Genomic DNA, 27,585 nt, shown 5'->3' on the forward strand with positions numbered 1-27,585 from the left:
TTACTTCAACATACTCTCATTATTTATTCCAAAAATGGAAAAATACAATTCACAAAGTATCTAAAGTTTTATTTTCAGCTGTCATTCTGGGTGGCAGCAATGATTGACAGGCTGCAGTGCACTACGTTTGATCAGTCCTCCAGCAAGATGTCCACTTCCTCCATGGGTACTCTTAGACGCAACTCCTTCTCAGTCATTAGATCTAAAAACTCCTGCACGCGTTCTGGAAAAAGCTGCACTGCATCCATGTACAAACCCTGTGGGTACACAGACACAAGCACCGCATCTGTAACATTCACATGTGCACGGTGCTCTATTGTGTAGCGTACTAAACAATTATGGCCAGGATCTCAGGATTTATTTAGGAGATGCTTTTATCTAAACAGACTTACAAATGAGAGAGAATTTAGCATTAGTGTTGACATTACCTTTACCCATGGCACTTCCTGAAGAGCTTTATAGAAGACCCCACTGCCCCTCTCAGCATTCCCATCACAAACCTGTAAAAATGAACACATGTATCTCACACACAAGGTTCTCACACCTTAGTTAACTTCAAATTAAAGGACCTTTCAAGGACTTTCCAGATCCAATACCCTCAAATTCAGGGACTAAATGTTGGGACACATTTCAAGTCAGAGCAAGGTTACATCATGTTACCTTTTAAGATACATTGTAACAGTTTCCTTTCGAGGGAACTTGTGCTGCGTCACTGCGGTGACACTTTGTGGACGCCTCCAAGGGTAAGTGCGTCTAAATGTGTATATCAAATTCAACCAATGATGAGGCTTAACAACAAAGACAGGGTGACACGGGAGCCAGGAAGTATATCGCTCTCTGAAATATTTCCAAAGACGGCGTTACAGGGATGAAGGAAGTATGGCAAGGGAGACGCAGCATCTCGTCCCCTTCTCAGGGAACAACAGTTACATACATAACCCGAGACATTTTCATTTGTCAAACACAACTATTCAAAAAAGCATTTTGGTATGAATCAACAATCGCATACAGAAGATAAAAGCATTTAAAGCGAACAGTTTAGCACGTGTGCTTAAAAAGTCTAGAAATGTTATGATATTATCCTACACTACACGGGTGATTCTCACGAAACCATTGAAACACCACGGCACTAATGATTTTAGCTTTAAAATTTGTAATATAGTAACATTAAAAAGCATCAGAATTAACACAATACTGTGTTCTACCTTGCACAATGTGTGATTTCAACATAAGAATATATAATTGTAAATTTTATCTCATTTTCTGCTGAAATTCTCATTACCGCAATGTGTCCGGCTGTGTTTGAACATGCGTTATGTTGTAATTTAATCAAATTAACACAAAAATATTAAGAAAAAAAATAAATGGATGTTTTGCTAGACTACTTTAGATGACAGAAAAAATATTTACTGAATATTCATGTATAATAATAATGAAGAAAAATTAGGAAAATGATGTGTCCATGCCTGACGTTCTCATCCTCCGCAACACTTTTTGAGAACAGTTTAAGCACACATACAGAATTTTAATAGAGTTTGATTTTGAGTGACCAAGCACATGGACCAGTTACTTCAAGATGGCTACCAGGTAAGATCATTTTTTTACGGTTAATTTGAAATATTGTCTTGTCAGAATGCATATACGACATTTTGATTATCATTACCGCAACAGATGCTTATTAAATGTTAATTTAATTAATAGAAGCATAATACTTTGATTTTAAATGCATGTGCAGAATCTCCAAATTATGTTCTTTCAGGTTTGTCATGTCATTTTGAAAATATGTCAGTGTTGATGTTTTCTGACTGTTGCGGTAATGAGATTTTTAAGGACTAATTTTTTAAATTATGTTACAAAAAGTGTTAAAGGATAAGTAAAAGTTTTAAAATTAATGTTCCCATTTACTCCAGACTTTGTTTTTCAATGTCTGGTGGGAAAAAAGTAAAATTTAAGCAATTTTTACATTTTCATGCTTGACATTTTTAAAACCAAGTTTTCGTGAGAATCACCCACACAGGGAATAATATGGATTTTTTCCTAGAAAATTTCTTGCATAAAATAGATTCAAGCACTTTCAATGACCTGTATCTATGTAGGTATATTTTCAAAAACCTCCCAGTGCCTTAAATTCTTTCCCCCAGATTCACAAACTTTCAAGGATTTTAAGGACCTGAGGGAACCCTGCACACATCTTTATTTGGTAGATATTTATACAATCTCATTTGGTAGTTTCAACTTTACCATAAAGTTCAGATACATTCTCCAGAGTAAAGGACAGTGAGCTCCATGTTCTGTAGCCGCAGCTGCTTCGAACAGACAGCGGATACGATTGCTAAGGCCATTTTCCGGAAGGATGGGGAGAGCGTCTCCAGGAATACTAGAACTTAAAAAGAGGGAGAGACAAGACATCATATACATGTGCGCATTCAAATGCATAGTTAGGGAAATGAGAAGTGATCTCTCTCTCACCTCTGCACCGAGTCCAGCAGCTGTTTAAGTCTTTGCTCCGCAGTGATGGCGAACAGATACGGCACGACACTTTCAACTTTCTTAGCTACACTGTGGAAGAACCTGCGCGTACGGCCCGCGCTGTGATAACGGTTCTCTGTTTGCAGGTAGAGATGCCACAAGGGGGCGCTGGAGGGCAGTAACGAAAGGGCATCGGTAAGAGCCAATCGGAGTCGGGACAGAGGGAAAACATTGGTGCTGGTGTGGTGCCGCAGCAGGGCCACGTGCTGAACGGCAATAGACTCCCAATCCCTTCTGCGAGTCGCATCCGAATTCACAGCTCTTTGCCTGGCTTGACCGTACACGGCATCAGCCGCATCTATTCCCATTGTCAGGTACTGGAAAAGTCCAAAACATCCGACCAGGCTGGATGTCCATTTCTTACTGTCTGCATTCAAGTTCAAGAAAGCTTGCTCGTAGGCCTTTCTAGCTTTCAGTATGGCCACTGGGTTGATTTGGCCCGAGAAAGGGGTGTATGTAGCACCCTCCGCTAATTTAGCGAGGATGTATACAGCCGGAGAAGAAGTGGGTACTGGTCCGCTCTTCGAGGCCTGCTCTACCTCTAACTGGGCGTAGAGAAGGCTGAGGTTGCAGAGGGCGGGGTCATTAAGACCTCTGGACACGCCAGTACCCAAGGCAGTGTCAAATACTTTGCGAGCCTCTTCTAGATTACCCAGAAGCCACTCCAGATGGGCGTACTCTCTCCATAACGCCAAGCTCCCTCTGTTCTCTGGCTCCTTTAGCAGTCGTTTGGCCAGACGTTTACTACGCTTCCCCTGAGCCTTCAGACGCTTCTTATTCCCGCTACGTAGACATCTCAAGACCTTCAGTGCAAATATAACAGACGATAAGTTGTGACACAAGCTGGTAGGTTGAAATCAAACTTTGATGCTCCTAAATAAGATTTTTGAGACTTTCAACCTGGATGACTCTTTGAAAAGTCTTTCCTTTTCTCACACACACACAAACACACCTTTAGTTTCTCATACTGTAGCCAGCAGAGAGCGACGGCAGCCCGATCCCGTGCAGAGACGAGTGGAAGGGTTCGCTCCAGGACGTTCTGCAGAAACTCCTCCCCTGCCCTACATAGCCCTGGCTGCTTCCTGCGGTCACTCAGAAACGTCATGTGACCCACTGCAGACATCCCGGTCGCTGGAAGGTCATAAGAGGTCAGAGGTCGCTCTGTGTCAGGTCCCTCTTCAAGTAAAGAGAGGTCATCCAGCAGAACGTTCGAGTCAGTGGGTATGGAGACCTTTCCGGATGATGTAGGCAGCCCGAGGAACTGCAGGAAGGCCAGGATCAACCGCAGCTGGAGATCAGGCCTGTCTACACGAATCATAGAAGGGCCGATATCATCAAACAAGACCTGTATGGAAATAGAAGATCTTTCGGTTGAAAATTGTATGAGTTTTAACAAACTTTAGCTTACAGGAACACTTTTTTGAAAATATGCTCATTTTCCAGCTCCCCTAGAGTTAAAAATTTGATTTTTTTGGAATCCTTTCCGCCGATCTCTGGGTCTGGCGGTACCACTTTTAGCATAGCTTAGCACAATCCATTGAACCTGATTAGACCATTAGCATCACGCTAAAAAATAACCAGAAGAGTTTCAATATTTTTCCTATTTAAAACTTGACTCTTCTGTAGTTACATTGTGTACTAAGACCAACGTAAAATTAAAAATGTTGCGATTTTCTATGCAGATATGGCTAGGAACTATAATCTCATTCTGGCGTAATAATCAAGGACTTTGCTGCCGTAACATGGCTGCAGCAGGCACAATGATATTACGCAACGCCCGAAAATAGTCCCCTTGGTAACTTTCAATAGCAAAGGACTATTTTCGGGCACTGCATAACTATAGTAACTATAGGAGAGTCAAGTTTTAAATAGGAAAAATATCGAAACTCTTTGGTCATTTTTGAGCGCGATGCTAATGGTCCAATCAGATTCAATGAATTATGCTAAGCTATGCTAAAAGTGGTATCGTCAGATCCGGAGATCGGCTAAATGGATTCCAAATGTTTAACTCATTGTTTAAGCCTATTTTCAGAAAAAGTGGAGTGTCCCTTTAAAGGTGCAATCTGGGACTTTTAGGAGTATCTCTTGATGCAATATAATATACATAACTATATTATTAGTGGTGTATAAAGACTTTATATAATGAACTATATTGTTTTTATGACCTTAGAATTAGCTTATTTTATCTATACATACACTGCGGGTCCCTTTACATGGAAGTCGGCGTCATGTTTCTACTGTAGCTCTAAACTGACAAACTGCTAAGCGCATTTGCACTACGTTGTCTCAGATGATGACGTTTATGTCTTGTGTCAGCTACCATAACTTCACTATGCGTTTTGAAAAAGAGGGGCGAGCTGTGGACTACGGATCTTCACGGGTTCACTTAGATCCGAAAACCAGAGGTCCGACCTGAGAAAGTTTGGGTCTAAAAGTTTCATGTGTGCCTCGGACACGGGTCGGGTATAATGATAGCGCCATCGAGTAATTTAAAATGAATGTATATTTGCCGAACGGACCCGAGAAGATCCGAATTATCTTGCTTGTGTGCATCAAGGCCATTTCCAAACCCTCCTCTGTTTGTCAAGAGAGCTTTCGGCCTCAGCTGGCGTTAGGTTAATTTTTGTTGCGACAGACCTGTCAATCAATTTTAAATGCACATTTTAGCGGTTACCTTGGTGTCGTTGTTAGACGAGGCCACCTGGGTTTCTTTCTGTCTGACTGGTGCATTCGGGGCTGCAGACTGTACACACACCGTTTACATTCGGGTACAGTTGGGTTAAAAAAAATTGCCACTGGGTCGGACTTGGGTCTAATTTTCTCGGGCTTGTCTAAATTTTTTTATGCATGTCAGGTCGGGTGATTTGGGTGATTTGGGACATTTCTTTGGACCAGAAAAGACCTCTACTGTGGACTGAGCCATTGGTTGCAAATCACAATCTCACCACTAGATGCAGCTAAAAGTCCCACACTGAACCTTTAAAGAGATAGTTTACCCAAATAATGAAAATTCTGTTCTCATTTATTCCCTCTCATGTTGTTAGAAACCTGTATAAATTTCTTTGTTCTGATGAACAAACATGAAGATTGACTTCAGTAATAGAAAAAAATAAAACTATGGAAGTCAATGGGACCCCTGCATGGTTTGGATACAAAATATCATATTGTAACATCATGAAAGTGAATAAATGATGACAGAATTTTCCATTTTTTGGGTACATAAAATCCTGTAAACAACATTATGTTAAAAATATAACCTTGAGCAGTCCTTCCAGAGTTTTTTTGTGATTGTTGCGGGCAAAAATCCTTGATCTTGCGGCATGTTTTCTTAAAAAATGCGATTGAATATGCGAGATATTTATGCAATTTTATGTGCTAAAATTGCGTGAACTTCCAAAAACTGTTTGCAGCTTTTGCAGCTTTGTATTGACATTCACGTCGGGTAATTACATCACTTTCTAATATTCCCATGACAAGAGGGGACATGGCTGCGCATGTAAAGTAAATGCAAATTTTTTTTACTTTCTAATAAGACATATATGACTTTTTGCTACGAAAAATTATGAAATCATGCAAGCCCCACATATTTTTTTTGATAAGAAATCTGCAATTTATGTGGCGAAAGTGAGGCGTATTAAAAAAGTGCGGCCCTCATATAAATATGCGAACTTTGGCTTGTTATGCATTGAATCATGTGATCGCATTATTGCGTTTTTCTGGAGGGACTGCTTGATATCTTTAATATTGACTGAGTAAGATTATGTCAATTGAAATCAAACTTTGATGCTCTACATCTCATAATAACATTTTTTATGAAATTCACTCCACAGACTTGAATGATTTTCAGTCAAACTCAATGGAACAAATAAAAATCATCACTGGGGTTGACTTTGATAAAAATGTTAAACAACACCTCACCTGCCTGTCGGGATCTTCACAGTCTTCTTCTGATTGGCCCTTGGTTTTATCTGGTCTCCATGGTAACCAGTGGTTCGCCTCACGTGACGTCTCCACATCCAGCCAGATCTTCCACTTGGGCCAGGTTTTGTCTTTGATCTCAGGGTCCTCTTGTTCATCATCATCATCATCATCTGCAGGTTTGAGAGTAACGTTAGCTCTTGATGTCTTAGCATTAGGTCGAAGTCCTTGCCCTGTTTCCTTTTGTGTCTTTATCCCAACATGCAACAAGCTTGGTTGAATGTTCAAACGTGCCTTGGTACATGCATTATTTAAATAAACAGCACTGTTCCACCATTTACTGATGATGTTTGTGTTTTGTGTGGTGGGATTTAAGCACCTTGCTCAGGTGGAATCACCCATCCTCCTCTTTGCTGTTGAAGCATCCATGCTTTCCATCCACGAGCTTCCCGCTCCCCGATCCTAGCCTCTCCGCTGTCCCAAAACGGCTCAAAAAACTCCACCTGGACAAACATTATATGGGTGATTCTCACGAAACCATTGAAACACCACGGCACTAATGATTTTAGCTTTAAAATGTGTAATATAGTAACATTAAAAAGCATCAGAATTAACACAATACTGTGTTCTACCTTGCACAATGTGTGATTTCAACATAAGAATTTATAATTGTAAATTTTATCTCATTTTCTGCTGAAATTCTCATTACCGCAATGTGTCCGGCTGTGTTTGAACATGCGTTATGTTGTAATTTAATCAAATTAACAAAAAAATATTAAGAAAAAAAAATGGATGTTTTGCTAGACTACTTTGGATGACAGAAAAAACATTTACTGAATATTCATGTATAATAATAATGAAGAAAAATTAGGAAAATGATGTGTCCATGCCTGATGTTCTCATCCTCCGCAACACTTTTTGAGAACAGTTTAAGCACACATACAGAATTTTAATAAAGTTTGATTTTGTGTGACCAAGCACATGGACCAGTTACTCCAAGATGGCTACCAGGTAAGATCATTTTTTTTTTACAATTAATTTGAAAAATTGTCTTGACAGAATGCTTACACGACATTTTGATTATCATTACCGCAACAGATGCTTATAAACTGTTAAGTTAATTAATAGAAACATAATACTTTGATTTTAAATGCATGTGCAGAATCTCCAAATTATGTTCTTTCAGGTTTGTCATGTCATTTTGAAAATATGTCAGTGTTGATGTTTTCTGACTGTTGCGGTTATGAGATTTTTTAAGACTAATTTTTTAAATTATGTTACAAAAAGTGTTAAATGATAAGTAAAAGTTTTTAAATTAATGTTCCCATTTACTCCAGACTTTGTTTTTCAATGTCTGGTGGGAAAAAAAGTAAATTCAAGCAATTTTTACATTTTCATGCTTGACATTTTTAAAACCAAGTTTTCGTGAGAATCACCCATATGGGTCAAAATTATAGATTTTTCTTTAGTCAGTAATCATTAGGTTTTAAATGTTTAACTCTAGGGGAGCTGGAAAATGAGCATATTTTCAAAAAAATGTGTAGTGTCCCTTTAAAGTTGTCCAAATTAAGTCCTTAGCAACACATATTACGAATTATAAATAAATTTTTTTATATATTTACGGTAGGAAATGTACAAAATATCTTCATGAAAAAAAGTGGAGTGTCCCTTTAAAAAGGATTTTTTTTCAATATTTAGATTTTTTGCACCCTTAGATTCCAGAATTTATTTTTTATAAATTCTTATTTTTTTTCTACTTTAGGCGGTGTGTAAGTCCTAAATTCCGAAAATTGGCACTTATGACTGGTTTTGTGGTCCAAGGTCACATTTATATATCCAAAAGTGGATTTTGCATAATAGGTGCCTTTTAAATGAACAGAAAAGATATATGAATTATCTGAAAATCTGTGTAAACTTTTAGATTTAAAGAAACACATTTTTGTTTAGTTTTTTTGTCATTAATAGTGTACTTGATATCTTGAGGTCTAGATGTTCATATCAGATGTATGAAGATTCAGTTTTTGTTGTTGTATACCTGCTGTCTGGTGGGCAGGTCTTTCACACTGTCTGGCTTAAAGAAAGTAAAGTCCAGCAGGGCCTGGAAGAGACACACGGCTTTCTCAGTGTGACCCGCCTGTCGTAGGAAATGACACTGCTGAAGAAAGATCTCTGCAAAACAAGAACACAAACTGCTAATGTTGAACAGATTTAATTACAGTAATTCTGACTGGTCACTCTGGACATTTGCAGGTTTGTTATTACCGCTCAAAACTAATAACACTTACATTAATATTGCACCTCCACCAGTGGCCACAAGAGGGCAGCACAGAGTCAAGGATCTATCATTTACAAAACCAGCATAACTTTTTCCATCCTCAAAACACGAAGGACGAAATTTGCATGGCTCTTTACGCAAAAATATCATTCGATTATGAGATCTGGTTTTTACAGACAGTGTCACATTTGCCGGTTGAATAAATTTTTTTATATTACACTATACTATGCATGCATTTGGTAGACTTGCTCTGCATTTAATTTATGTGTTTTCTTTTTCAGTATCTGTATCAAACCCATCACCTTTACGAATCTAACACAATGCTCTTCCTAAAAATGTGAACCCAGGGAGTGCTGGTTCAGGTAAACAAATTTAATAGTTTTATTAGGTTAAATGAAAAAGCAGAGAGACCACAGAACAAAAGGGGGCCTGGCTTAAAATCCTACGGTTCGTCTACAAAGTCACACAGATGTTATCACCTATTCATTTCAGTAAATCCCTGTGTGGGGAAGTGTAGGACAGTGCTGTCGTATTTGTCAAATTCAGTGTCTGCTTCTCTTTAAACAGACACACACAATACACCCTCGAAACTAGCTGACAAACAACATGCCAATCCGCTTTAAACCCATCACATCATCACCATGCCAGTCAATTCCTGACACACACACAGAGGACGAGAAGTTACACACATACGAAAACTGTAAATGAGCTTAAGTCTACAAATATTTATGCATGTAATCAAAACATGTTTACAGTTTTAACCCAACTGCTGTCACTCACAGCAACATAAGGAGGAAGGAGAGAAAAAAATTGCGAACAGAGCCGTAAAAACCTTAAAGAGAATGAGCTTTTCCCAGCCAAGAATTCCCTGAAGAATCTCTAATGGGGTTTTAGAACGGGGATTTTTAGTTTATGATTAAAGTCTGTGGTCAATATTACTTAAAGAAATGTTTTGTCCTACAACATAAATTGTATGCTGTGGTACCACAAGTGAATTTTGAAACCATTGTGGGAAACTATTTGTGAATGAATTTAAGTGCCTGATGAATCATGCAAGCATTGGAGTCTTTATGTGTGTACTTGCGACATTCTTTTAAAACCCACGATTGTTACAAAATTTGAGCTATGACTGTAGCATGGTTTCAATTACAAATTACGTGATATTCTTTAAATGTTTTTATTGGGCGTATTTTTAATTCGCAATAACAATTTGTGCAATTTGAAGGGCGATGGAAACACAACATGTGTATATTTTATCTTGTGCAACTGCATCACAAACATACACAGGCATTATTTTACTTCTAAGTCAAGAAACGCTATTATAAACATTTGAAATTCATGAGGAGCTTCAATACATGACTTTCAAACTACACTAACACAAAAAAATAAGTCGGTTATGGTGAAACAGACGTTGAGAAAAATGTTTTTAGACAGGGTTCCCACTTTAGGACAGATGACATGACTTTTCCCTGACTAAAAAGCTGAATTTCCACGACCTAGAATGTATGGTAAACATCTTAAAATGTACTGGCATGTTTGCCTTAGTTAAAGGAAAACATCACTGTTTATCAATATTTTACTATGTTCTTACCTCAACTTAGATGAATTAATACATACCTATCTTTTTGGAATGTGTGCCCTTAAGCGTTGTATAGCGCGTTGTGAATGTGTTAGCATTTAGCCTAGCCCCATTCATTCCTTAGGATCCAAACAGGGATGAATTTAGAAGCCACCAAACACTTCCATGTTTTCCCTATTTAAAGACTGTTACATGAGTAGTAGTTACACGAGTAAGTTTGATGACACAAAATAAAACGTGGCGATTTTTTAAGCGAATAAAAATGAGAAATATATTGTATGGCGGAAGAGCACTTAGTTTGCAGCACTTCGACATCACACAAGTCCATCACACCCAAAGTTTTTTCAACACATTCAAGATTAAATAAGCCATAATGAAAGAATATAACATTAAAGGCGACATTTGACAAGACTTTTTTAAGGTGTCAAATAAAACTTTGGTGTCCCCAGAGTACATATATAAAGTTTTAGCTGAAAATATCATATAGATAATTTATTATAGCATGCTAAATTTGCCACTTTGTAGAAGTAGGGCAGAAATGTGCCGTTTTTGGGTGTGTCCTTTAAAATGCAAATTAGCTGATCTATGCACTAAATGGCAGTGCTGTGGTTGGATAGTGCAGATTAAGATGGTATTATCCTTTTCTGACATCATAATGGTTGTCAAATTTCAATGACCTATTTTTTCACACGCTTGCAGAGAGTGGTTTACCAAAACTAAGTTACTGGGTTGATCTTTTTCACAGTTTTTAGGTTGATAGAAGCACTGCGGACCCAATTATAGCACTTAAAAATGGAAAAAGCAACATTTTCATGACATGTTCCCTTTAAAACCTATGTTTTTCTTTGGGTCAAATATCAGTTGGCTAATACAAAAATCGCAGCTGACATAAACGACCTTCTTTCATGGACAACTTTGCTTCTTATAGTCTTTTTTGGCTGACTGGCGACTAGCAACTTAAGCTAACACATTTACCGGTAAATAATAATGAATAGTGATGCTGCTGAAACAGTTTGTACTCTCACTGGAATCCTGACAGTGTGCTGGACCACAGCTGTCTCGTGCGAGATTTGGAGGTCACTCGATGTTTAGGGCACAGCGTGTCCGCAGTGCTTGCTGCATATTCTGAAAAAAGCAGGCCAAGATCAAAAAACTTGCACAGGCCGGATTCAAATGTGCAGCGGTCCATGTATTTGACACGTGTTCTATGGGGTTGCTGTGAAGAACCTTTAAAGGTTTTTTAAATATGCTCATTTTCAAGCTCCCCTTAAGTTTTCAAGCTCCCCTTAATTTGATTCTTACCGTTTTGGAATCCATTCAGCTGATCTCTGGGTCTGGCGCTAGCACTTTTAGCATAGCTTAGCACAATCCATCGAATTTGATTAGACCATTAGCATTAAACAAATAAATAACCAAAGAGTTTCGATATTTTTCCTATTTAAATTCTGTAGTTACATCTTGTACTAAGACCGACCGTAAATTAAAAGTTGTGATTTTGTAGGCAGATACACTGAAAAAAATTATTCATTGAATTTAATCAATTTTTTAAGGTAAGTGGTTGCAATCAATTTTATTTAAGCTACATTTAAACAAAAAAGATTAGTAAAGCAAAGTAAAATATAAAACTTTTGTTTAAAGGTAGCTTAAATGGATTGATTGCAACCACTTACCTTGGAAAAATTTATTAAATTCAATGAATCATTTTTTTCAGTGTATGCTTAGGAACTATACTCTCATTCTGGCGTAATAATCAAGGATCTTTGCTGATGTAACATGGCTGCAGCAGGCGTAGTGATATTACGCAACACTCGACCATATTACCCTACCATTTAAAGTAACCAAGGGGAGCTGGAAAATGATACATTTTCAAAAAAAGTGGAATGTCCCTTTAAAACACCTTTATTTATAAGAGTGACTGTGCCACAAATTTCCGGGTTGGCCTACAAAAATACACCATCCCTGCAGCACTCTATAACAATAGGCAACACAAAGTGTGTGAAACAACGCATGAAAAATATGCTATAGAAAAGTTATAATTAAACTAACATTTCATGATATTCCATGACTTTGACAAAACATTTTTTTTTAAATAGACCTTTTAAAATGACATGATATTCCAGAAATTCCATGACCTGGCTGAACCCTGATAGGCGGTTTTATCAGACGCACATGCTTTGTCGTGATTATGTGCCTGAATCAAAGTAAACTTCCTGTCTGTATTTATTTATCGGTCTGGCTAGTGGCTAATCTGATCTCTCAAACAAACACCTTGTTTTGGTTTGCTAAAGACGAGGGGAAACGACGAGCATGAATCACAACTGTGAGGAGAGGTTTTGCAGTCAGCTAACATTGTATACATTAATTTTACACAATAACGTTAGCTCAGTGTAATATGTGATACACGTTAGATACTATATATGAATGAAGGTAATTAACTAGTCTTTATTTCCCTTGTTATCAGAAACAAACTACTGTAAAAGGACTCTGTTGTTGTTGATTATATGTGGGTGATTCTCGCGAAATTAGACTTATGAGGTTTCATGAAACATTTTGATAAAAAAGTAAATGCTATCAAAATAAGAAGCATATAGTACCAAACATCTCTTCATGTACTATTTTGCACTGCACATGATTTCAAATGACATCATACAAACCAATTTTGTTGTTTTTTCCACATTTAAGGGGAAAATTTTCATTACCGCAACGTGTCCATGACTGGATTTGGGTTCTCAAATCAATATTGTCAACATGGAAATATTTATAATTAAAAAATCTAAAAAATAAAAAGCTTCAGTGCTTGTTATACTATAAACATTTACAGTAAAGAAACATGTGGGTTTTGGTGATCATTGGTAAATGAAGAGACAATAATAAGTAGGGATGCACCGATACTAGGGCTGCACGATAAATCACATGCGATACCACGCGCATCACGTCAGTATTGCCGGTTCCTTCATTAGTATTAAATCGCCAACAGCTGATTTCAGATGGCACGACATTAACTGCACAGAGCCGTAGTTCCCTGACAAGCCGGGACATATCGCATACATATCGCAGGAGATACGTCCCCGATAATTAATGCAAAATTGCCCCAATTGTCAGTGAACTACGGCTCTGTGTAGTTAAAGCTGCTCCATCTGAAAACAGCTGATAGCGATTTAATACTAATCAAGGAACCGGCATTACTGACGAGATGCGCGTGACAAACACATGCGATTTATCGTGCAGCCCTAACCGATACCAATACTGGTATCGGCCTTGATACCACATTTTCTAAAGTACTCGTACTCGTTAAAAGTCCCCCGATACCGGGGATCGATACCACGGTCTGAGAAATGTCTATATTTGACCGGCGTGTAAGGGGTTAATGCCTCGTGTTGTCCAAAGAGGCAGAGTTTACAACAAACTGGAAAACTAGTCCCTTGTTTTTTTATTAAATTATATGACTGTTACCTGTAAATTTATATCATGTTTTTGTTATTAGGTACTCTGTATCGGTAAGTACTAAAATGCAAGTACTCATACTCGTACTCATATTCCAAAAAAGTGGTATCGGTGCATTCCTAATAATAAGGAATATACATGTGACCAAGACCAATTTTCTCATCCTCCGTAAGAATTTTCAATCATTGTTTAAGCCCTCAAGGAACTAACATTTTCAAAAAAATTTTTTGGAAGGGACATAATTGACTGTGACACTCAAGATGGCTACCAGGTAAGCAGTCCTTTTTTTTCTCTCCAGATAAAAGTTAAAATTTTGTTTGTCATAGTACCTAGACAACTTTTTAGTTCTCATTACCGAAACATGAGTTTGTAATTGCATATATTTCATGTAATATCATGTTGCGGTAATGACAATTTTTGATAATGATAATCTAAAAAAAATTTAAATAATTCTATAGGAAATATTTTTTAGATCCTCCAAAAATAATGTTTACAGTAAGTTAATCTTATATGTGCAAAAAATTGGCTTCAAGGGCTTTTTAAAAATTCTGATGCTGGACACCTTCTAAATCTGGATTTCGTGAGAATCACCCATGTGGATATCTACCGGAAGTTGCGTTTAGCCCCCAAAGCCGCTTGTTTATGTTGTTGCTTCTGAAACCGTCTATAATGTATAAAAGAAATAAAATTTTACCTAAAATGTCTTCCTGTGTGCCTGGTAATGGAGGGTGAGACACCATACTGCCGTCCTGCACTGCGCTGAGCGTGCTCAGACACTTTCCGAACACGCTGTTGACCTTTGACACAGAGAAAGTACTGAAATTGCTCTGTGTAAAAAGCAGATACTTCCTCCACAATGGGGCGCTGTTCGGGTGGATAAACACCAGTTTCTTCCACTCCTTCAGCAGGACCGCAGGCTCCCACAGTTCCTTGCATAGGCGAAGTTTCTCCAATTTCAAATCCACGTTGCCAGGGTTGCTCTCCACCGCCCTGTCCATGATCGACAGCTTCTTCTCCAGCACGGCACGAAGAGACATCTTCCTCATGTCACCATCACTGTCCTTGGGCGCAGAGAAAGACCCAGAACCAAAAGCCAGTTCATCCTGATCAGAGAGAAAGAGTATTAACCATACCAAATTAACAGCTAAGCAGGGTTCATAAATATTTTCTTGTAGTACCTGAAAGTGTACGAAGTCTAGCCACATCTGAATATCTGTAGGATTCTCTCGTAACTTCCTGTTGAACTCCTCCACGCGTCCAGTAATCTGGCTGCTGCTGGTACTTTGGGCGCTGTCAACGCCCTGTTGATCACCCTTGACCTCCGGCTGGCCCTTGCCTTCCAGCCACAGAGATGTGCCAGGGTCATAGATGCCCAGTGGATTGAGCCATGATACAGGTGCTTGGGTAGAAGAGTCCTGCTCGTCGGTGCAGGCTGGAAGTTGGATGTAGGAATCGGAGTTGGTGGCCCCGGTCACGGGTAAAACCACCTGGCCGTCCGAGCGGAGCAGCTGACGTGTAGAAGAAGAGAAATATCGTTCGTGTTTCCTGTCTGCCCGCTTCTTTGGGTCACCTTCAACCCAGCTTACGGCCTGTCTCCTGAAGTCCAAACCTAGGCATGAGCCCCCCTTCCTTCTATACCTGAAAAGAGGAAAGCATGAAAAAAACAAAAACTGTTGCTGGAGCACCTGTGGAAACTGTTGATGGTATTGGGAGATTCAAACAAAGATCAAATTTAAACTTTCTCATTTCAGCCTGTCATCCGACATAATGCAAAAAACATTCTGTGAAAATATATCCGATCGGCTTTGTGTACGGCGAGATCTGTGCGATATGGGGACGACAGGGAAAGACAGCGAATCGGAGAGTATTGATCGAGGTCTCTTAAGTTACAGATGGCAGCTCTGACACCAGATTAAAGTTGATAGACGTTGGAGAACAGCCAGACGTGAGTATGTTGGCTCTAAGCAGCTAATAAACCCTTCACTAAATCCTGCTGTGCCAGAGGACTTGGAGTAAATAAGACCCAAAACAACAACTAGGGCAAGGGGGCAGAACTTTAACTACAGAGTTGCATGCTCGCTAAACTAAATTTACATTTCCAGAAAAAAAATACTAGAGTCTGTAAAGGTCGAGGTATGGTGCGTTATTTACGCATACGTTGGGATCTGTGCACGTGACCCAATTTCCGTCATCAGAAGAGTGTGTGCGTATTGTACACGCACCGCTGGATTTTTAAAACCTCGTGTATATTGTAGGCGTAGGTTGCGCATGAGCGTACAGGATAATGTAGTATGTAGCCCACTAGATGAGTTGCATTTTGTCGCAATGCGCATGCGTCGAATGCCTGCGTACACGTACGAGTCAAATAAACTATGCTTTGCAAAGCTGTGCGTTCGACCACATACATATTTAGTCTTTGGATTTTGCTGTTGTTGTGATACTCAATGTGCATTTAGATATATGACGGCTGTGTATAAGAATAAATCTTTATGTTAAGGTGGAGGTAAATGGTCAAGAAAAGCCAAAATAAATCAAATACCGTACTTTCCGGACTATAAGTCGCACCAGATTATTATTCAAAAATTTAGACAAAATAACATATATAAGTCACAGTGGACTATACGTTGCGTTTATTTAGAAAATTATTTCACAAAATCCAAGCCGAAGAACAGACATTTAATATGGAAAGGCAAGTTATTCAACTAAACAATAGCAGAGAGAACAGCAGGCTGAATAGATTTCTGTACGTTAAAGTAATATTATCAGTTATTTAAACGATAAACCATAGCATACAGAACTTTTCTGGAAGGTTGAATAGTCTAAATTAACCGAACAAGCCAACTGGCGTGAAGTTCGCATACTCGTCATTCCACATCACTGAATCCATTAAATTACTTAAATACAGAAGCAGCATATAGTGGACTCTCTCGGCTGTAGACGGTAATGTTGTGTCTTGCCTCATAAATGTCAAAATTAATTCATACTGACTTACAAAAGGGACCTGACTATAGACTTATAGACCGAAAAATACGGTAATCACGTTAAAAGGACCAACTGCATTAACTCTTTCGCCACTATTGATGAGTTATCTCGTCAAATATAAGAAAACGCTTCTCTGCCAATGACGAGTATTTCCGGCTTTCCGCAATACCGCTATTTTCCACCAGGCTTGTGCACAATTCAGAATTGAATTGAGAATGACTCCTAACTTCCAATTCAATTCTTGAATTTGAATTGAATTTGAATTGATGTCAAAAACAGGATCTAGAATTACAATTCGAATTTGAATTAAAGGAAGCAGAATTGCAATTCAATAGAAATTCAAAGAAATTCATATACATATTGTAAAGTAAGTAAAGTGTTAAAAATAAAGCTTTCAGTATATGTCAGAATTGTATTACATATTCTATTATATTAATTTGAACTACTTGTACAGATTACATTAACAAGAAATGTTTTCCCTCAGCAATTAAAGGAATAGTCTACTCATTTTCAATATTGAAATATGTTATTGCCTTGACTGGGAATTGTTGATGCATACCTCTGTTATCTGTGTGCTTGCACGTGGGCGCTGGAGCGCGCTGCGACTCGTCGATGGCATTTGGCTTGGCCCCATTCATTCGGTGGTGCCATTTAGAGATAAAGTTAGAAGTGACCAAACACATCAACGTTTTTCCTATTTAAGACGAGTACTTATACGAGCAAGTTTGATGGTACAAAATAAAACGTAGCGCTTTTCTGGGCGGATTTAAAAGAGGAGCTACGTTTTATGGCGTAATAGCACTTTTGGGAGTCCGCTCCCCTTCTCACTCTCATAATGGGAGAGGGAGGGTGTTACTGCGCCGAGTCGAAGTACTCCCAAAAGTGCTATTACGCCACAAAATACAGCTCCTCCCCCAAATCCGCTTAGAAAAGCGCTACGTTTTATTTTGTACCATCAAACTTGCTCGTATAACTACTCGTCTTAAATAGGAAAAACGTTTATGTGTTTGGTCACTTCTAACTTTATCTCTAAATGGTACCATTGAATGAATGGGGCCAAGCCAAATGCCATCAAAGCGTCGCAGCGCGCTCCAGCGCCCACGCGCACGCACACAGACGACAGAGGGATGTATCAACAATTCTTAGTTAAGGTAACAACATATTTTAATATTGAAAATGAGTATACCATTCCTTTAATGTTATAAACTCTAGTCACATAACAAATAATTAAGTTTAATTTTTTTGTAATTGTAATTTTGTGGAACACGATGGAACATGACTTCATTTCCCAGAATGCTTTACTTTAACTAAGTATTTAAAATGGTTGCCAAACAATTTTCCAAAGTAACTTTCCTAACACTGAATGTATGTGAGATTCTTTCTGTTGTGTGACTGTGGAATTTCTTTGAGTTGCCATGAATTTAATTCCACTTCCTGTCATTCCAATTCAAATTCAACTTCCTGTAGGGCGGAGTCAATTCAATTCAAATTCCAATTCATGAATTGAATGGAGGCCAATTCTGAAATTCTGAATTGTGCACAAGCCTGTTATCCACTAGGCGATGTTCTTTCGCAACTTATTAAACCCGGAAGTATCACCCTAGGGCAAGCAGCTGCATGTATGTCCATGTATGTTTTGAGGATCGCTCTGAATCTGATCTCTATCAAAACTCCTTCACAAAAATACAGTAATCTCAGCTTTTTGCTCAAAATTTTGTGTTATTGAAAAAACCTACCCATATTTGAGAGGTGATAAAAAGAGAACTAATGAAGGTAGGATGAACCTCTTTTTGTTTGGAAGCAAAGGGGTCTGTTTTTTCATTTGTTTGTATGTTTATATATTTTAAGAAGAACATTTTCTACAAGGCATTAAACTTTTGTGAAAATCATGAAAAACGCTGGTGCTGGCTGGCAACTTTTTTTTTAAATGCTGGCGGGGAAAGAGGGGCTCCCAAACATTTAATTTCACAACCCACTTAAATTGGGTATAATTTATCCCAGGACCCACCAACATATTTTTAGATGGAAATTTTTGTATATCATATCAAAATCATTGTCATTGCTTGTCATTAGTTGGACTAAACAATTTTTGTGTCATTCATCGCTACAGCTAAGTGATTTTGCGCGACCCCCCTTGGCCTACTTTGCAAGTGAGTCCCAATCCACAGTTTGAAAAACCCTATTTTACCATACAAATTTGACAACTAACACAGCACACCCATAATGCACTAAATACACGCCCACCACTAAATGTGACCCATCCCTAGTGTAAAGCGATTGCATGAACAAATATTCAACTGTACAAGCTGAATTAACTGCAAGAAAACTTTAGATTTTGGAGGCGAGATGGAGAATATTTCCTGTGGATTTCCAAAGGTCTCTGCAAATGAAAGCCGGGGCTGAAAGAGCACTTCAAAGAGACAGATGACCACAGTGAACACTGCAGCTCTCTTGCTCGAAAGCACATGCAAAAAGTCGCAGTATTCCCCTGCATAGCGCAGACACTGGCACCTGCTGCTGAAGCCTGAATGACCTTCAGAGAGAAATAATGAAAACGGAGACCATCTGTGTTGTGAGAAAGTGAGTAAAGTTACCTGGCTATGTCTCCCCTATAGAGAGATTTGTATTCCCAGTTGGCACGGTCCGCTCTCCTGTCGATGCAGAAGGGGGAGTCGGTGGGGGACTGGAGGTCATCCAGCCACATAAAAGCCCCGCTCACCCGAACCTGAGCTTCATGCCTGCAGCCAAGGGGATGAAAGACAAGGACATTAAAACTCACACACACAAACCAGCAGCCTAAAACTCAATGCTAGAAGTACTTTAAATAGATAGTCTGGAAATAGTGAAAGACTTTTACATTTCTAAGTTTTGAAATGATGCAAACCGAAGAAAGTTTGCGAAGCCAAGTTTGGCTAAATATATGGATGACTGGATACTTCTAAACATATGGAAGTGAAAATGAAAAACTATCCTGAATGTATTGAGATAAATATGGATTTGATTTGGTTTTAAGATTTAAGAGATTTCCATTCCATCTGGGGTGAAGGCCATTCCTTCACACCTCATAAATAATCACAACACACACCAAGTTGGAACATGCGGAAGCACAAATAAAATATGATAGTGATAGTGATGGGTGAATAATGATTTATGTATTGTGTAATAATATGGATTTGGAATGCTTGGAATACTGCACAAGTCATATATGACTACATTCATAATGCTTATTTGGAGTCTGAGAGTGCATGGTCTGTTATAATAAAAAAGCATCCTGGACATTTAAAGGTGCAGTGTGTAATTTTTAGAATGATCTTTTGACAGAAATGCAAAATAATATACAAAACTTCATTATCATGGGTGTATAAAGACCTTTTTATAATGAACTGTTATGTTTTTATTACCTTAGAATTAGACGTTTTTATCTACACAGACCCGTCGCCAGACCTCAGTCTTAAGGGGGGCATATGAAATGCATGGGAGGGCACACTTATTATTAGCCTACAGTACGTATACTTATAATAATATATACTCTATTCGCGCAGCACGTAATCACCACGTTAAACAACCATCAGCAATATGACCAGATAGCCTATAGCCTACACACCACATTACATATAGAAACAATTTTATGAATATCCATAAATCTATACAACATATTACATGTAACACCAGAGACATCTCTCAAACATTGCATTTTAAAGCAGTCAACAAAGGGATATGCATTGCCATGAGACACGTACACACACACACATTCACACACACGCACGCAGACTTTGAACCTACGGTATACTGTAGAGGCAGCGCTGTCGTCTCTCCCTCCCCTCCTGTCAGTACAGCGGCAGGCGGCGTTTCTCCGAGCAGAAGCTCCTCATTAATAAAGTGTCCACTCGGAATTAAACTTGTGAGTGAGGTCCTTTTCAGAAGCAAGCTGAATCACCGCAGTGAACAAGTCCATATCTTCTGAATGTAGTAGTATATTAGGCCCGGGGTCGGGCTCCACGGTAGAGTTCTTCACGGGTCCACTTAGATCCGAAAACCCGAGGTCCGACCCGAGACCCGATCGGGTTCGGATCTAAAAGTTTCACAGGTGCCTCGGACACGGGTCGGGTACAACAATAGCGGCATCGGGTTTCGGGTAATTTAAAAATGAATGTGTTTTTTCTGAACGGACCCGAGAAGACCCGAACTCTCTCGCCTGTGTGCGTCAATGTCCTTTTCAAACCTCTCATCTGTTTGCCAAGAGCGCCTGCGACATTGTGTGGTTGTCGGAAGGTTCATTTTCGTTGAGACAAACATGTCAGTCAATTATAAATTTACATTTTAGCGGTTAAGTTACGTTGGTGTCGTCGTCAGATAACAAAGTAAAACCAATGGAGCAGCTCGCCAAATTGGTTGCAAGGCCACCGGAGTTTCTTTCTGTCTGACTGCTGCGCGTCTTTTGGAGACTGTTGTTGGGCTTTTAACCATTTGCGGATAATATCCATCTTAAAGCAGTATAGCTAAGCGAAAACTCATCCAGTTTAAAAAAAGTGCGGTAACTGTTGGGCGGCTACACTGACGTAGGCTACGTCACGTACGTGTCGTACGTAGCCTCGTGATAGGCTGTTGCAGTGTAGCTAGATTCCCATCAATCAAACAAAATCACACCATTGTTTTTTATATTTTTAATGTTTTAATTATAAAGAATACAACATTAATGCAACACAAAATTAGCAACATTAATAATTTAAAATGACAGTATTTTTTTAAATACTGGGGGGGGGGGCACAAGCGTCCTTGAGGGCGGGCCCGGCCCCCTAAGGCCCGCCCATAGCGACGGGTGTGTATCTACATACACAGAGGGTCCCCTTACGTGGAAGTCGCCATTTTGTGCCGCCATGTTTCTACAGAAGCCCTTAACAGCCAAACTTTTTTTACTTAGTTGTCTCCGTCAATTACATGATTTTCCATTGGCGGGTACCATAGCTTCTCTATGCGTTACAAAACGAGGGGTGAGCAGGGGATTGAGCCGTTGGTTGCAATTCGCAACCTCACCACTGGATGCCGCTAAAATTTACACACTGCACCTTTAAAATAGAAATATCTTTTTTGTCTTGTTTGATGTTTCTTTAATAACATCAAAAACAGGACTTACATGAGCCTATGAAGTTTTTTTTTTTTTGGGGGGGGGGTTAACGATATTTCCTGCATTCTGACTTATTAACACAGTTAAAGAGTTGTAGTCCTCATGCTAAACAAAGTAGTGTTGTTGGGTGTATTTCTGGGCCGAACTCACTCCTTATTTCGAACATGGTTAACTGTTACGTATCATGGACCCCTTATTCCTTTTATGGGCACTTCCCCAGAAATGCATCAATGCTTTGATACGTCAATCAAAGTGAGAGTGAGAACGCTCATCATTAGCATTGTTTCTTTGAGTAGAAGTCATAAGCATCATTGCACGTGCCAACTTTGATATACATCAAGAATCAACAATGGCATGACGAAAAAAGTGTGTTTTTGAAAGTAAGGAGAAGAAAACCTTATTTAGCTTTCAAAGTAACCCCGTCTTAAAGGGCCGCTAATGTAGGTGTTTTCAGCAATATAAAAATAGTGTCTGTAAAGTTTTAGCTCAAAATACACCACAGATCTTTTATTATGGCAGAAGGTTGAACAATGCGCTCATAAAAAAAAAAAAAACGGAACGGTTGTTCTGGCTTTTATAAATCTGACAACACAAAAGACTTTTTGGACATATGAAGGATGAAATACTACTTTATAGGTACCCAAGATTAACATGAGATTAGGCATGGGCCGGTTACCGGTTTCAAGGTGTATGGAGGTTTTAAAGAGTCAAGGTTTCAAAACCACTACAATTTTCTGTGATACGGTTTCAAGGTACTGTATGAGTTGTGTTTACACAAAATGAATTAAATCATTAAGTCATGTAATTAATTTAATTTTTACATTTAGTATATATGGGTGATTCTCACGAAACCATTGAAACACCACGGCACTAATGATTTTAGCTTTAAAATGTGTGATCTAGTAACATTAAAAAGCATCAGAATTAACACAATACTGTGTTCTACCTTGCACAATGTGTGATTTCAACATTAGAAATTATAATTGGAAATTTTATCTAATTTTCTGCTGAAATTCTCATTACCGCAATGTGTCCGGCTGTGTTTGAACATGCGTTATGTTTTAATTTAATCAAATTAACACAAAATATTAGAGGAAAAAATGGATGTTTTGCTAGACTACTTTAGATGACAGAAAAAATATTTACTGAATATTCATGTATAATAATAATGAAGAAAAATTAGGAAAATGATGTGTCCATGCCTGATGATCTCATCCTCCACAACACTTTTTGAGAACAGTTTAAGCACACATACAGAATTTTAATAAAGTTTGATTTTGAGTGACCAAGCACATGGACCAGTTCCTTCAAGATGGCTACCAGATAAGATCATTTTTTTACAGTTAATTTGAAATATTGTCTTGTCAGAATGCTTACACGACATTTTGATTATCATTACCGCAACAGATGCTTATTAAATGTTAATGTAATTAATAGAAGCATAATACTTTGATTTTAAATGCATGTGCAGAATCTCCAAATTATGTTCTTTCAGGTTTGTCATGTCATTTTGAAAATATGTCAGTGTTGATGTTTTCTGACTGTTGCGGTAATGAGATTTTTTAGGACTAATTTTTTTAATTATGTTACAAAAAGTGTTAAATGAAAGGTAAACGTTTTTAAATTAATGTTCCCATTTACTCCAGACTTTGTTTTTCAATGTCTGGTGGGAAAAAAAAGTAAATTTAAGCAATTTTTTACATTTTCATGCTTGACATTTTTAAAACCAAGTTTTCGTGAGAATCACCCAATTTTTATATTATATTTTAAAGGCTTTATTTTTTACCTAGGATACATGTTGTACGTTGCTTAAAACGTATTGTGTCCAGTTAAAAAGTGGTTGATTGTTAACGCAGACATTTCAAAAACACATTTTAGACATATACTGCAACACCGTTAAACCGTGGTGATTTTCCTTAAGGTTATCAAAATGCCAAAATCTCATACTGGCCCATGCCTACATGAGATTGGCAGAAATTGTGTATGTTATGTTATCTTTAAGACAAAGACAGCTGGTCTTAGACCAACTATATCATTATACTGGAGGTACACACCTGTCAGTGTTTTCCTGTTTCAACAGGTCACTCGGGTAGATGGTGTCTGATTCTGAACCACTGCTTCCAGAATCATCTTTGCTTTTCTTCTCCTTCTTTCGTTTCTTCTTTTTTTCTTTCTTCCGCTTCTTCGATCTGCCATGGCTGTCTTCCCTCTCTGGGCATGTCTGCTGACTGTATTGACAAACAAATTTTCCGCAGAATACTTCATTACCAAATAAACCATTTTTTAACCAAGTTTTATTTTATCCCAAAACACTAGAAGAGTTTTTGTTGACATGTGTTTTACTCTGTAATGTAATAAAATTACTATCATGTAAAAAGATCCACATGGGTTATACAAGTTAGTTTATTTAGTTAAAGGATCAAATGACCTCGCGTGTGTCAGTTCTTCTGTCTCTGGTTGTGCTCTCTCTGTGGCACGCTGGCGAGTCTTTAAAGCATCTGTGCTGAAGCTCTTATTACTCAGCCATTCCAGATCTCCTGGAACAAAGAGAAGAAACAATTAGTCAAACCAAATCAGCTCTGCTGGCTCCTTAAGAACTGAGTAAATCATGCATTTAGCCTGTAACGACAGAAGGGCACCGAATGTGAAACGCTCGCAAAAACACGAGCAAGGGGGTTAATACTCTTAAGCAGTCAGAAAGACGATGCTGTTACTCTGTGGACGTCTGGGAAGGAGGCAGATGCATTGCTGACCTGGCCCCAATCTGCACAAAACTCACACGGCAGCAAAAGAGATCTGCATGCAAGAGCAGTTTGTTCTTTTCAACTGTACTGCTCGACGTAAGAACAGTCCTTTCCCAATAATTTAATATCGATTAGTTAGGATGTGTGCCTACATCTAGCTTATTAAATGCTCAAAGATCGGAAACGCTCAACAGAACATCTGATGGATTGCAGCGAGTTGAATTGCAGCCAGTGTCATAAAAGAGTTTTAAACAAACACATGTGTACGCTCATCTCAGTAAGGGCTGCTCGATTATGGGCAAAATCATAATCAGGGTTATTTAACACGATTACTCTGTGACTTTGAAAACAATAGGTTACATGTGTCAAAGCAGGGGTGCCTTCAAAGTAGGGATGCACAACAATCAATCGCGATTAATCTGTAGCAGAATAAAAGTTTTTGTTTACATCATATATGTGTGTGTGAACTGTGTATAATAATTATGTATATTTAAATATGCACACATGCATGTATTATTTTAAGAAAAAATATATATTTATATAGTAAGTATTTATATAATATAAATTATAAATAAATATACAAATGTATATACACATGCAAACATTTCTTAAATATATACATGCATGTGTTTGCTTTTATCTACACAAAGTTATTATACACAGTTCACACACATATATGGTGTAAACAAAAACTTTTATTCTGCTATAGATTAATCGCGATTAATCTTTATGCATCCCTACCTCAAAGGGCCTTACAAAACACTTCGGTCCAGCAGCGTGCAATTAATTTTTTAATACACTCTAAAAACAAACGGTGCTATATAGCACCAAAAGTGGTTCTTTGCTCGTAATCATAGAAGAACCGTTTTTAGTGCCATATAGCACCGGTGAAGCACCAGTGAAGCACCTTTGTAGAACCATATAGTGCTATGTAGAACCATATTTGATGCTATAGTGGTTCTATATGGCACCTATATGGTTCTACACAGGTGCTTCACTGGTGCTTCACCGGTGCTATATGGCACTAAAAACGGTTCTTCTATGATTACGATCCAAAGCAACAGTTTTGGTTCAATATAGCACCGTTTGTTTTTTTAGAGTGTAGCACAATTATTATTATTTTTTTTTACCTCGATTATCTTGTATTTGTAATTGTTTGAATCAAAAATTGAAATTGAAAATCAAAAACAATGTATTCCACAGCCCTAATCTCAGTGAAAGAGATAAAAACAGAGAATAAGGGCCAGTTAGTGGCACTTTCTAAGGCATTACTATTATAAATGCTCATATTAAGGGTTAGGGGTTTGAATCTTAAATGTTGACAGTTTTTAAACCCATGGAGCGGTACCTACACAGGAAAAAGAAAGGAATGATTTAATGCATTCTCTTCCAAGATTTCTACTACAAATCACTTGTATAACACTAAATATGACACTTAAACGTTCTAATAAATCTTTGTATTCTGTTATAAGAGAATAGGCTTTATGCCCAGCTGCACTTCTTCCTGAACTTCAGCCAGCTCCTGGTTTCCTGTCTGCCATTATTGGACAAACTGATTAATCCAGGTGTGCCTGACGTCACAACAACAATAATCAGACACACCTGGATTAATCAGTTTGTCCAATAATGGCAGACAGGAAACAAGGAGCTGGCTGAAGTTCAAGAAGTAGTGCAGCTAGGCATAAAGCCTATTGTCTTGTCTGTGAAATCATTGATGGGATTAGAAGCATCCAAGTTTAATTTCACTCATTGACATTACATTGATTTTAATCTTTGACATGACCATACTCAGACAATATTAAAGACATTAAGGTTATATTTTTACAGAATGCTATTTACAGTACGTATGATGATTTTATGTAGAAAACATAAAAAATGGCTTTAGTTGGCTGCACAGATCATTACTGTTGATCAACATACACTTGGGTATAGTATCAGTGAATTACAAAAGCATCAATTAAAAAAATAAACACAATGCACGCTTAGGCTAATAAAGAAAATATATTCTATAATGTAGAAGTTCTAGAACAGTTTCGAGCAGTTCAAAGCTCTGTCAGGAGCAGCCGCACCTGACAGAGCTTTGAACTGCTCTAATATTACTACGTCAGCAAACTTCGTATCGCTATTAAAAGTGGAGTTCAGTCAGAAGATGATTACCTTTATCTCCAACAGAGCTGTTAGTGTTTGATATTTCAGCACAGGAGGGAAACAGAGCCATGCTACTGCATACGAATCAAAACAGACGCGCACCGATTACGTCATCCACTCGCGACACGATAGCTGTCAGCAGCATGAAAGCATGAAAACTGAACGTTTGAGTGAATATTGCATCAGATTATTTTATTTAAAGGATTAACGCACAGCGTTTCTGTGCAGATTAGATCTTTGCTTTTTTACTTCACACCGGAATGATGAAGTTTAGATATTGCAATATTCTGCAAGTTTTCTTGCAAATATTACAGGATTGTACAGTGTTAATGAATGTAACCTTGCAATGCTTTTTATAACAGTGCGATTCATTAAAGTATGTTTTGTTCATTTGTGCGATCGTCGTAACGTCCATCCGTTATTTATACTTTTTTTTAATCTGCAACTCTGTTTCAGTCAGTTGATCTGTAAGTTACATGAAAGGACAACACTCTGTTTTCCACCTATAAACTCAATTTAATCTTAAACTCAATGATTTAAAAGAGTCTCGCGGTGAGTCTGTAAGTTATCTGATCCCGGGAGAGAAATTTAATCAGCCCTGTCCCGTCTAACCGAAGGGCTTGCTAGCTCGTCGGCTCCAGTCAGTGCTGCGTGATCCTGATCCGGGACACACCGAGCGCAATGGCTTGACGCATTGCAGGTCTAACGTAACCAATCAGAGATGCTGTTACACTCACGAGCGGATTGCAGGTCTCAACTGGCCAATCAGAAAAGGTGTGACATGCTGAGCTGAAATCTCTCTAGCGTCAACAAAGACAGCGGACTTGATGCAAATTACTCT

At 38.3% G+C, this 27,585-nt stretch overlaps 1 protein-coding gene across 1 annotated transcript; it reads right to left on the minus strand.

Moving 5' to 3' along the window:
* nrde2 (NRDE-2, necessary for RNA interference, domain containing) lies at positions 1–27,410 on the minus strand. The gene is made up of 14 exons (XM_055171790.2): positions 26,754–27,410; positions 24,281–24,389; positions 23,907–24,080; positions 19,322–19,465; positions 14,924–15,383; positions 14,440–14,848; positions 8,483–8,616; positions 6,827–6,950; positions 6,448–6,620; positions 3,482–3,874; positions 2,470–3,332; positions 2,242–2,383; positions 429–500; positions 1–257 (listed from the first exon to the last, which is right to left on the minus strand). Exons 1-14 carry the CDS (start codon positions 26,812–26,814, stop codon positions 132–134), a joined length of 3,384 nt encoding a protein of 1,127 aa, XP_055027765.2. The 5' UTR covers positions 26,815–27,410; the 3' UTR covers positions 1–131.
* Positions 27,411–27,585: the final 175 nt, after the last annotated feature.

The sequence above is a fragment of the Misgurnus anguillicaudatus genome, chromosome 7, assembly GCF_027580225.2.
Source record: "Misgurnus anguillicaudatus chromosome 7, ASM2758022v2, whole genome shotgun sequence".
Classification (NCBI taxonomy): domain Eukaryota; kingdom Metazoa; phylum Chordata; class Actinopteri; order Cypriniformes; family Cobitidae; genus Misgurnus; species Misgurnus anguillicaudatus.